At 41.4% G+C, this 13,483-nt stretch overlaps 1 protein-coding gene across 2 annotated transcripts in view; it reads left to right on the forward strand.

Moving 5' to 3' along the window:
- Nucleotides 1-13,483, forward strand: part of adamtsl3 (ADAMTS-like 3) — a 661,690-nt gene that overhangs the window by 317,270 nt on the left and 330,937 nt on the right. For both annotated transcript variants that reach the window (XM_060852820.1, XM_060852818.1), the window contains exon 6: nt 12,400-12,636. In XM_060852820.1, the coding sequence (XP_060708803.1) occupies nt 12,400-12,636 (237 nt within the window). The remainder of the gene's footprint in view (nt 1-12,399; nt 12,637-13,483) is intronic.

Here is a 13,483-nt window from a genome sequence, read left to right on the forward strand (position 1 = left end):
CAATTAATCCACATCTCTCCATTCTAACAAATGTGTTTGTATCCAAGACAAATTTGACCTTGAGATATATGTAAATTACATCATAAAGTTCCCTTTGTAAGCAGTGACACAAACTGGGCTCCTTCTAGGTAATAATAGTCTCTTCCATTTCAAACCCTTGTCTGGTACTAGCATGTCTTTGCTTACATGGTGAGAAAAGGATAGAAACAAAATTGAACCTGGAACCTCTGTCTGCAGCTGAGAGTAATGATTGACGCAACCTGGTGAAGGGCTTATTCCCAAAGTGTCGTTTCTCCTACACCTCGGATGCTGCCTGACCTGCTGTGCTTTTCCAGTACCACACTCTTGACAACAACCTGACATAGTCACACTCAAGGAGTCCTACCTGACCGACAATGTCACAGACACCACAATCACCATCCCTGTCCTATCCCATTGACAGGACAAGCCCAGTAGAGGTGGCAGCACAGTTGGGAGTAAGTTGCCCTGGAATGCCTTAACATTGACTCTGGACCCCATCAAGCCTAATGGCATCAGGTAAACAGGGGCAAGAAAACCTGCTGCTGTTTACCACATACTGTCTCCCTCGGCTGATGAATCAGTAGTCCTCCATGTTGAACAACACTTGGAGGAAACACTGACGGAGGTAAGGGCACAGAATATACTCTGGGTGGGGGATTTCAATGTCCACCACCAACAGTGTCTAGGCAGTGGTTAGGTCCTAACTGAAATGGCTGCTAGACTGGGTTGAGGGCAGCTGGTGAGGGAACCAACCAGAGGGAAAAAAAAATTTGACCTCTTTGTTATCAATCTGTTGGCTGCCACCACTCAGTCCTTGTGGAGATGAAGTTATGGCTTCACATTGCGAAAGCCCTCCATCATATTGTGTGGCACTATCGTCATGCTAAATGGGACAGACTTTGAACAGATTTAGCAATGCAAGACTGGGCATCGATGAGGAGCTGTGGACCATTGATAAAATTGTACTCCAGCCCAATCTGCAACAAGCATATCCACCACTCAAACATTACCATCTGACCCGGGGATCAACGCTTGTTCAATGGAGATTGCAGGGGGGCATGGCAGGAACAGTACCAGGGATACCTAAAAACAAAAAAAGAGGTATCGACAGTGAACCCATGGAAAAGGACTACTTGCATGCCAAGCACCATGAGCAGCAAGCTCTGCAGTCTTACCACATCCAGTTGGGAATGGTGGTGGACAGTTAAACAACTCACTGGAGGAGAAGACTCCACAAATATGCCCATCATATAGAAGAGCCCACCACACAAGTTCAAAAGATAAGGCTGAGGCATTTACAGCAGTCCTCAGCCAGAAGTCTTGAGTAGATGATTGATCGCAACGTCTTCCAGTGGTCCCCAACGTTACAGATACCAGTCTTCAACTAATTTCATTCATTCCACAAGATATCAAGAAATGGTAGGAGGCTCTAGATGTTGCAAAGGCTATGGACCCTGATAACATTCCAGCAATAGACTTGTGCTCCAGAACTTGCCACTCCCTGAGCCAGTACAATTACAACACTGGCAGCTACCCCCTGGAAAATGGCTCATTTATGTCCTGTACACGTAAAGCAGGACAAGTCTAACCCAGCCAATTACTACTTCACCAGTCTTGTCTTGATCATCAGTAACACGATGGAAGTTGTCATGAGCAGTGCTATCAAGCAGCATCTGCTCAGCAATAACTTGCTCAGTGATGCCCAGTTTGGATTCTGCCAGAGTCACTCAGTTCCTGAAACCGTGACAGTCTTGGTTCAAACATGGAAAAAAAAAGCTGAGCTCCAGAAGTGAGGGGAAAGTAACAGCCTTTGACATCAAAGCTGCACTTAATCAAGTATGGCATCAAATAACCCTAGCAAAATGAATCACTGGAAATCAGGGCATACTATTCACCAGAGTCATACCTGGCACTTAGGAAGTTAGTTGAAGTTGTTGTAGGCCACCTCTCGGGCATCTCAGCACGGGTTCCTTTGGGTAGTTTCCTCAGCCCAAACATCTTCAGTTGCTTCATCAATGACCTTCCCTTCATAGAGTCAGAGTGGGAATGCTCATCAATTACTGCACAATTTCAGCACCATTCATGAATCCTCAGATACTGAAGGAATCCTTGTCCAGATGCAGTAAGACATGGACAATGTATATCCAAGCCTGGGCTGATAGCAGGCAAGGAATGTTTGTGATGCACGACTGCCAAGCTGTGAGCATCTCCAATAACAGACCATTCAATACTTGACACTTGGAGGATACAGTGATGGTAACACCATTATTGTCAATATCCTGGGGGTTATCATTGACCAGAAACCCAAATGGATTCATCTTCTAACCGAAGTGGGTACAAGAACACATCAGAGGCTGAGAATACTACAGCAAGTAACTCATCTGTTGACACTTCAAATTCATCATTTACAAGGCACAAGTCAGGAGTGTGATGGAATTCTCACCACATGCCTGGATGGATGCAGCTCCAACAACACAAAAATAAACCTTGAGACCACCCAGGGCAAAACAGCTGCCTTGATTGTGGGCGGCACGGTGGCACAGTGGTTAGCACTGCTGCCTCACAGCGCCTGTAGACCCGGGTTCAATTCCCGACTCAGGCGACTGGCTGTGTGGAGTTTGCACGTTCTCCCCGTGTCTGCGTGGGTTTCCTCCGGGTGCTCCGGTTTCCTCCCACAATCACAAAGATGTGCGGGTCAGGTGAATTGGCCAAGCTAAATTGCCCGTAGTGTTAGGTAAGGGGTAAATGTAGGGGTATGGGTGGGTTGCGCTTCGGCGGGTCGGTGTGGACTTGTTGGGCCGAAGGGCCTGTTTCCACACTGTAAGTCTAATCTAAAAAAAAAATCACATTCAGTCCCTCCATCACTGATGTTCACTGATGGCATTGTGTGCAATCTACAAGATAAACTGCAGAAATTCACCAAAGATTGTTAGACAGCACCTTCCAAAGACGCAAACTCTTCCATCTGGATGGACAAGGGCAGCAGATACATGAGAACACTACTACCTGCAAGTTCCCATCCAAGCCACTTACCACCCTGGCTTGAAACTTTCTCACATTCCTTTACAGTCACTGGGTCAAAATGCTGGAATGCTATTCCAAAGGACATTGTGGGTCTGTTTACTTGATACGGAATGGGTCAAGATGGCAGCTCACCACCACCATCATGTCAAAGGTACCTCGAGACTGGTAATAAATGCTGCTTAGTCAGTGACTCAAGTCACTTATAAAAACAAATCATTATATTAACCCTTTACAACACTTTTGTCAAGTCTCTGACATTGTTTACATCTCCTTATCTGACGCCTGGTTTGAGAAAGTATAACTGAAAATCATAGAATCCCTACAGTTTGGAATCAGGCCATTCAGCCCAATGAGTCCACACTGACCCTCGATGAGTAGCCCACTCAGACCCATGGTCCTGCCCTATCTCTGTAATCCTGCATTTCCGATGGCTAACCCGCACATCCCCAGTCGAGATCCAGCATTGAGCTGTTCTGCATCTTATTTTCTTAATTTGTTCTTACCCCAGTTTATCATTTCAGGAGTTTTGTGCAATAGGTTTATGCACAGAATATTTCAGATTGAGGATAAAATAACTTTTCTATGTGTGAATGTCAAGATTCACTGACTGACTTCTGGGACCTATTCATCGGGCAAGAAGTGAAGAGAAACACCTAGGGGAGTGCTGCCTTCTTTGAGGGATCTGGGAAGTGATGGCACAGCAACATGAGCAGAACCCCTTCATCTCTCCAAATTTCCCGTATAAACCAAAATCTGTCCCTCAGAGTTCAAACTGACTGCAACACAGAATAGAAGTTCCCAAAAATGGATTAGATTCAAAATGCAGTCATTATTATTACATAAGCAAGTTAACCTGCCAAAAAGAGAATGAAGTGATAAATTCATCAGGTTGTAGTTTAGAGAAAAATATTGGCCAGTTCATTCTACTCTTAAATGAATAATGCTTTGCATGGATTTATATCCAACTGAGTAGACTATTGGGGTTTGAATTTATTATTGAATTGAGAACATTTAAGAGTGGAACATTTAGTTCAATGAGAGAGGCTCAAAACTCTATGAACTTAGTCATACAATCTCAATGGAAGCAGTCCATTCGGCCCTTTGAGTTCACACCTACCCTCCAAAGACTATCCCATCCAGACCCCTGTCACACTATCCCTATAACCCTGCATTTCCCATGGCTAATCTACCTAGCCTACATAACCCTGGACACTATGGACAATTTAGCATGGCCAATCCACCTAACCTGTACATCTTTGGAATGTGGGAGGGAAAAGAACACATGGAGGAAATCTATGCAGACATAGGGAGAATGTGCAACCTCCACACAGACAGTTGCATGTGGATGAAATCAAACCCAGGTTTTTGGCACTGAGAGACAGTAGTGTTAACCACTGAGTCACCATATTTCCCTACTTGTGAGGAGAGTCAGCTGTGGGGTAATTTATCATACATCCAACTTTGGGTCAGAGGGTTCAAGTTCCACTCCAAAGACCTCAATACATATACAAACTGATAAATCAACGCAGTCCTGCACTGTCAGAGTTGCTTCCTTTCAATTAATTTATGGTCATTACTTCAATTCTGTTTATGGCAGCTTGCTGTGCACATTGGCAGGCACATTTTCCTAAATTACAGGAGTGATAGGCCATCACACATGTCTGTAAAGTCCGGTCCTGAAGTCATGCAAGTTGCAATATAATGGCAAGTTCTCTCATTCTACTAACCAGCTGATCAAAGTTGGATGATTCTATATTAAGAGACTCTCTTGAGCAGCATTCAAGATGTGGCCATGAAGTGATTCCTTTCCTTGAGGAACATCAGTGCAGAACATATTTAGTTTACCAAATATATAAGATGCAACCAGATAACTGACTTACTCACAGTCCAAGAACCATGGTTCGACTTTAAATTTATGTGAAACTTTACCTTATTTTTCCAACTTGTTAGAGCGGAATTAACATCTTTGTCATGTCTGTCCCTTTTACTGTCACGTGTGATAAAACTGAAGCCAAAAATTAGCAATGGCTGCCATCTGCTTTGGTTAAAATAATTGTAATGACTTGGGCACACAGAATTGCAAAATCTAGATTCTGGATGAGCTCTTCGATTCTCACGTAACCTTATTGAAACCAGAACTGCTTGGATTATGAACACAAACATCAATTGCTGGAGAAACTCAGCAGGTCTGACAGTATATATGGAGAGGAAACTGTTAACATTTTGGGTCCAGTAATCCTCCTTCAGAAACAGTAGTATCTAGGTAAAGAGCGCGTGTGTGCGTGCGTCTGTCTGTCTGTGTCTGTGTATGGGGTGAATGGGAAAGGAATGAGCAGATGGGTAGAGACAGAGAAAAGCACTGCTAGGAATAGATTTTTTTTATTCCTAAATGAAAAGAGTGACCAAGCATTCAAAAGGAGAATACTGCTGAGAATGATAGTTTGGTGCGAATTTTGATTAGAAGGTGGTCCTTAATGGAGATGGAGGGGGACTTGCGTTTGGCTGGACAATTGGCAAAAAGCTTCATGTTTGCTTTCCTAAGGAAGGTTTCACTAAATCAAGGGCCACTTGGGTACTTAACAACATTAGGGGTTCTCCAGGGTAAAAGACTTCAGGGTCCCAGCAACTATCGACTGGCTGCTCTATGGAAGGCACCGAACCAAAGAGGTTTGACTGCTATCATGAAACACCTACCAAAGATTTAGTATTGTTATTGCATCCCAGACCAGGGGTTCATTGGTGAGTGAGAATGAGGATAATCACCAGTAAGGACAGGGAAGGGTGGCAGTTGACAGGATCCTCTTCCAGATGTTCTTTAAATAAGGACTGTCCTGATGTTCTGCCACCACCTTCCCTGAAAATATGCAAACCCGGATGAATATGGCAGTCTGAGGTTATTCAGTGGGTAATTATTCACGTAATGGCCTCATTCATTGGGAAGGCAGTTCTGAAGCTTTCTTGCCACAGGCTGAATCAGGATTGAGATGAGACAATGGCAGTCAGTGCTAACTGCTGTCCTGCATGATTAAATATCCCCAGCGCTATGGGTCTAAGCATTATATTCTGCCCTAAATGTCAGTGAATATAATCATTCTGCAACTTAGGGGAAAAAAATGCACCTGTGGACAATTCTTGGTTGAAATCAAGTAAAGTATGCATATGTACAGACTTTCATAGATAAATAGTGGTTAGCATAGCATGGGATTCCATTGGAGACAACTTGGTTGAAATGCCTCTGATTCTTTGTGAGCTCCAAATACATTAACAATAGTGAATTGTAACAGAAATTATTAGATTAATATTGCTGTGTGGAGTGATTTATTGACTTAACAAGTAACTGTAGGACATCTCCCTTAAGTTCACAATATGCTGCTTTCAATCAGATAACTTCTATGTCGACATTTAACATTAATCTTTTAATATTATTAGTGCCAATTTTATATGCATTCTTGTTGAATGATATCTAGATTGGAAGTCATGCACTATCTTGGGCTGCTTAGTTTGTGGGTTGGATTTCCTTCTTGCACACAGTACATTAAATAGTGGTTAATCATTTAACATTTGCCAATTGTTCTTTTTCCAAACCAAGGATTCACAACTTGTACGCTTGCTTAAACTTGGCATTCATGTGTATTTTCCGGAGCTAATGCAACACCAGTGTCCTTTCTGAAAAAAAAAATTCCATCTGCATAATCAGATTACCACGTAAACAGTATAGGATGTGCACATTTGTCCAATATACATGTGTTGTACACAGGACATTTTTAATAGAAATGGGTGGAATGCACAGACATCTCTCTACAGTTTTGCAGTCTCTTTGCATTGGGCAATTGGATTGTACAGTAGTGTCAAGCAATAATGCTTGCTTTTTTTTTAACCTAGAAGAAGTCAAATAGTCAGTCTATCCCTTGTAGAGTAATTGAAAAATACTTGATGTGTTAATTATAGAATATATTAACTGAGAAATAATTTTTAAAAAGTAAGTGGAACAAGGGACTGAGGTCAAGAGATGATATTTGAATTTTTTTTCCAAAGATATATGTTATTCATAAAATTTGTAAACTGAAACGTTACATGAACATTGAAAGTTTTACCTCTGAGGATAGCTGGAGTGAAGAGGAGGCTGTGGTATACCTACAGCTGGTCCTGACAGAAGTAAATAGCTTGAAGATTAATGTGTCTTATATTAGAATTCTTGGAGGAAGTATGAAGTGAACCTCAGAGTGTAACATAGATAATTATAAACTCAAGCAATACCTTTATCGTTTAGACTTTGTTTAGTTTGTTCTGTGCACAATAAAGTTTGTGTTTTTTTTATAAAACTGGGATTTGTGGTTTGGTTTGGTGGTTCAAATGAGTTGTTAGGATTTATATTTAAATCTTAGCAGTCCGAAACCAGTTTGTAACAATAGTCTCTGGATCCAGTGTGGCCCATTATTCGTTGAATCATTTCTTTCACAGATGGAGTCAGTAAATGAACTACAGGAGAGCACATTGTAAGACATCAGCTTATCTGTTTCAATTGTGTTGTAGCCTATGTGTGTTGGTTTACATTTTATTCAGCACCTGCAACTCATTGTTCTATTGCCCCTCCAAGGAGATTTGTCACCAAATTATAAAAACCATATTAATCTTTGGCTAATTTTAATGATTTTTGTTTTGTATCATGAAGGGGAAGAATTTATTAATTTAGCAAATTCAAGTTTTGATTACCACAATCAAATCCAGCACTGTCTCCTTCCAGTAGTATGAGAAAGAAGGAAAAATGTGTCTTTCTATGACACTTGTCATGATTAGAAGACATTGCAAGCACTTTACCGCCAGTGAAGTACATTTATGATGATAATATCATTTTGATGCAGGAACAAAGGTTGCCATTTCTGCACAGCAAGATCCCACAAACTTCCATAATGATGGTGATGAAGGCTGGATAAGGATGACAAAGTAGCAATGTCATTAAGGCCAGTAATCTGCTGGGCTGATGCCTTGGCCTTGGATTGAAATCCCATCAGAGCAGCTGGTAGCTTCTGAATAACAACCAGAAGAACTCTGAATGCTGTAACTCAAACCAAAACAGGAATTGCTAGAAAAGCTCAGCAAGTCTGGCAGCATCTGTGGAGAAAAATCAGAGTTAATGTTTTGGAACATTAACTCTGATTTCTCTCCACAGGTGCTGCCAGACCTACTGAGCTTTTCCAGCAATTTCTGTTTTTGGCAGATTCTGAATTTAGTTAATGAATTTGGAATTGAATGCTGGTCTCAGTTATAGTAACAGGAAGCTGCCATTGATCGTTGTGTACACCCATTTACTCTTGAGGGTAGAATATCGAACATCCGTACCTGGTCTGCTCTACATGTGCCTCCAGATCCACATTAACCTAGATCTTAGCTGCCCTCCACAATGGCCTAGTGAACCATCTAGTCCAAGGGCAATTGGAAATGCATGGCAAATCCTGGCCTTGCCAGTAATGCACCATGTTCCATGAAAGAATAATGAAAATAAAATTACATTTTCTCCTGATATTTGAAGGATAACTATTGTTTAGCCCATCAGTGCGAATTTGCCTGTGTTTTCTTTTGCAGTATTGCCATGAGAGCATGTATGTTATCCTGGGAGGGCATTCAGTATTTCATCCATATGAAGCAAGCCAGAATGTTCAACACTCCATACTTCTGAGTTTTAGTGTCAGCTCAGATTTTGCACATCTGTATTGGGTATTCACACTCAATCACAGAGGTGATTGGGTGTAATCACTGAATCATAACTGACACCTAATAGAGCCACAGAAAGCAATGTATATATACACAATATGTTCATGTAAGTTTTGTTATTTGCAAATAAATTGGTAGGTATCTTCAGGCTCCATGTGATAGGATTGAATGTAGGATACAGAAAATCGTCTGCATCTGTGAAATGATGAATTCTCCTTTCCATGCCATAAAGTACATAACAACAGAAATAAACATCTGCGGACAAAAATTGCACATGCGTGATTTTTAACCTTTTTAACGAGCTCTGCACTGGCTAATTTCATCGTTCACAGGGGTATGGAGGAATGAATCTGTTTAAATTGGGAAATCAGCATGTACAGTTCTTAGCGAGCACCACCTTTGGTTCATATCTGGAGTAAATACATCACAATCATCCCTTATTTGTACCAGTAATACTCTCAACGTCTGACCAGAACACACTGCTGTTTGGTCATGAAATCTTCTGATTGTATTTTACAGTTTTGGCCATGACATTCAATGTACTTTTGGTGTGTTTGATTGTTGCTCAACAATAGTTGGGCAAATTGGAGGCAAAATTGGAAAGGCCCCTGTTTAGGCAATTAACCCAAGCTTGTTTCTTCTGATGCTACCTGCTGGTTAACATGATAGCTACATATGGCACAATGCTAAACAGGCTATTAAGTGGCTGGATCCTTCATCATGGGGTCGTGAGTTCATTTGAGAGTACAATAATTTATCGTTGGTCAACAATCTTAAAAGTGAAATGCATTCTGGCTGGAGCAAGTGCTGCATGTGGTTGGGAAGGCATTCTGAGCATGAGCAGCTGTGACGAATGATTGAATAGGATACACATCGTGTTTCCTCTTACTGTCTCACACTCAACCCTGCTGCAATCTTCTCAGCTGTCCCCTCTTTTTTCGTATATTAGGAATATAGGAACAGGAGTAGGCCATTGAGCCTGCTGCACCCTTTAATATGATCATGGCTAATCAAACAATTTATCCACCCCATCCCCATAACCCTTCACGTGATTGATAAAGTTTTGATGTTCAATCTCTAGAGTCAGAGAGCCATACAGCACAGAAACAGACTCTTGGGCCCAACCAGTGTATGCCATATTTTGAAACTGAACTAGTCCCACTTGCCTGTGCTTGGTCTATATGCCTCCAAGCCTTTCCTATTCATGAACTTACACAGATGCTTTTTAAATGTTTTAACTGTACCTGCATCTACCACTTTCTGTGGCAGTTCATTCCACATAAGAACCATATGTATTTAAAACCAAGGTTGTGTCCCCGTGTCCTTTTTAAATCTTTCTCCTCTCACTTTAAAAATATCCCCCTAATTTTGACTTTAAATATATTTTCAAAGACTGAGATTCCTCAGTCCTCTGTGGTCGAGAATTTCGAAGATATACCACACGAAGTTTTAAAACAAAATTAGACTCTCTAATGTTTTACTGTGTCGACTGCTTGAAATATTTTGCAAGTTATAAAACCAGCTTTTCAGACGTATGGTAGACACAAAGCCAGTTACCCCACGCCACACTCGCACAGTTTCCTCCTCCTTGCCAGACAATCAGAGGCAATAGAACCAACCCACTGGGGGATTGGAGCGATTACCTCCTTGGGCGAGGCAATGCAATGTAATTGGAATAACCATGACAGAGGTTCGTGCCAGTGGTGGGGCTGAAACCATTGAAGCTAGCTGCATGCTAATATCTTGTTCTTCTTCCATATCCTTTATCCTGAAATCTCAGATCATTAAAATGCAGGTGACTTAAGCTTCTCTCTCTAGCTCTTCACTCTCACTCTCCCCTCTCCCACTGCACCCATTCATCCATCTTCTCTGAGCCTGTCCTTATTCTTTTCTCCTTTTTGATAGCAATGAGTTGTCACCTGGCCAGGCAGTGGTTCAGGAGCAGAGGTTGAAAAGCAAAAAGCAAGTGTCTTCAAATTGAAGGCATGTATTGTACCTTTAAGAGAGAGTGAATGCTATTCTGAACTGAGAGATTACAAGCACCTAGATAGCAGTCTCAGTGTATTGGATAATTGAAAATTTGTAACATTTGGCTGTGAAATGGATACCCGAGTTTTGGTTGCTGTTTTGACAATTCAAATTTAACCAATCAGTTTAAATTGTGCCCCAAGATACTAAAACCCAATAGAATTTGAATTTACTGTTTTGCCAACATTGAACCAATGAGAAGATCCAAGGTTGGGGGTTATAAAATGCAGAGCTTTTGAAAGTTGATCAGAGAGCAACAACTATCGAGACAGAAATGTATGGAGAGCTAACATCTTGCTCTCTCAGAAATTAGGAAACACTCTGTATGAAAGGAACATTTTCATATGAAACATATTTGCAGTAAAAAGAAAGAAGATGGCCCAGGGAGATATTCGCAGAAGAAAGGTACAGAAGATGACTGTGGTTGTATGGTTTTAAAATTAAGTTGATGTAATTTTAATAAATGTCTTATTGGGACAGCATATTGTTGTAGGATTGGAGGCAGATGATAAGCAGTTAAGAGAAAGGGGGACTTAGAATTGTGAATAATTGTTTAACGTTCACTTTGAGTTAAAAAAATAAATTGATGTTATTTTCTTTAAATAGTGGAATTTGTGAGTTCTCTGTCACTTGTATTTTACCAAGTTATGAGGCGAGGTGAGCTTTCCTGGGTGTTTGGTTTATTTCAGAGAGGGGCTCACCTCCATGCCATAATAGTAGTAATGAAACACTATCATTTGGTGTTAAACTCTCTACTATAAGTTCAGACACTGCTGCATTTACTTCAGAGGGGCCTTCACACTGTGAACAATGGGTACCACTGGCCTGTTGCCTGTAATCATAATATAGATGTCAGTTTGCCCACTGCTGAGCTTGCTTTTAAGGAGAAAGTATCATTTGGCTGGAGCAAGTGTTGGCAATGGTATGGAAAGGCATTCTGAGCAGAAACAACAAAGACTGATGTTGGACCAGGCCATATAGACCTCAGGCTGTTGCCTTAGAGCAGGGAGGAGTAAGGCGCTACTTTAATACAGGACTTTGTGTAGAACTAGGAGTGCATTGTCTTCAATGTGAAACTGATAGCCAGCAGCATGAAAAACCTTGTAGACCCAATTATGATGTAGCACCAATGTCTCCGCATTCATTGCATTGCAAGCAGAAGGTGCCTACCATCCATGTTCTATAGTGGAAGCTCAGCTTGTTGCTTCATAGCTGCAGATACTACTGTTCAAACAGGCTTGTGAGGTCTCTTAGCAGTCCAGAAATATGTCCTCCTATAATTCTACATCTGTCAAAAGCAGTAGTTCTTGCCAATGCTGCATTTTTGCACTGTGCATAAAGAAAGTTTCTGCCCGACATACTTAGTTTATTTATACACCATTAAATCACAGCTTTTCTGGTATACCTCCACTTAGAGGGAAGTTCCAATATGGGCCTTGGCCTAGGTTTCTCAATAATACATGAAGCATTTGTACTGTAACCTCCTGCAATGTCAGTTCAGGGCCAACATTTTGTTTATTTTCACATGCAGTAAAAAAAACACACTAAAGTACAGTGCCTAAACACTTTGATTTTTTTTTCTCAACTTCATGTTTTGTTTCAACTCTTTTTCAGGATTGCCCCCCTGAAGCGGGTGACTTCAGACATCAGCAGTGCTCCGCGCACAATGATGTGAAATACCAAGGACAGTATTATGAGTGGATTCCCCTCTACAATGACCACGAAGCTCCATGTGCACTGAAATGTCAGGCTAGAGGGACATCTTTGATTGTGGAGTTATCACCAAAAGTTCTGGATGGTACCCGATGTAACACTGAATCCTTGAACATGTGCATCAGTGGAATTTGCCAGGTAACTTTACTTACTCTTGTGTAATTCCCTGTGGTGCATCTGTGCTTACACAGTACATTTCTATTAGGGTCAGCCAAGAATGAGAAAAGTGTGCATTAAAAATAAACTATTTGTTCCTGGTAAGTGTAGAAATAATGCGTTTCCTCAGCCTTTACCCATTTCTCTGGCAAAGCATATGCTCTTGCGACTCGTATATTCTCAAGATGTTTGGATACGACAGCAAAGGCTGTGGAGAAAAAGTGGATCAAACACACAATGCTGGAGGAACTCAGCAGGCAGCATGATGGCTCAGTGGTTAGCAGTGCTATATCTCAGTGCCAGGCACCTGGATTTGAATTCAGCCACAGGCGACTGTCTATGTGGAGTTTGCACGTTCTCCCAGTGTATGCATGGGTTTCTTTTGGCTGTTCCGCTTTCTTCCTACCTTCCAAAGATGTGCAGCTTAGGTGGAGGACCATGCTAAATTGCCCATAGTGTCTAGGGATGTGCAGGCTATGTGGATTAAGCATTGGAAATGAAGGATTACAGGAATAGAATAGGGGGTTGGTCTGAGTGGGATGTTCTTCGGAGGGTAGGTGTAGACCTGATGGGCTGAATGGCCTACTTCCACATTGTAGGGATTCTATGATCTGGCAGTGGAGAGACACTTTTTATACCAGACTTGAAACATTAGCTGTTTTTGTCTCCGTAGAAGTTGCCAGACTTGCTGAGTTTCTCCAGCATTTTCTAATGTTTGTTTAAGATTTCCAGCATCAGCAGTGTTTTGCTATGAAGAGTAAATGGCTGTCGCTTTCAAAGACATTGCTACAAGAATATTGTTGAAAGAAGAGAGATTTTGTCAAAGATC

The sequence above is a fragment of the Hemiscyllium ocellatum genome, chromosome 39 (genome assembly GCF_020745735.1).
Source record: "Hemiscyllium ocellatum isolate sHemOce1 chromosome 39, sHemOce1.pat.X.cur, whole genome shotgun sequence".
NCBI lineage: Eukaryota > Metazoa > Chordata > Chondrichthyes > Orectolobiformes > Hemiscylliidae > Hemiscyllium > Hemiscyllium ocellatum.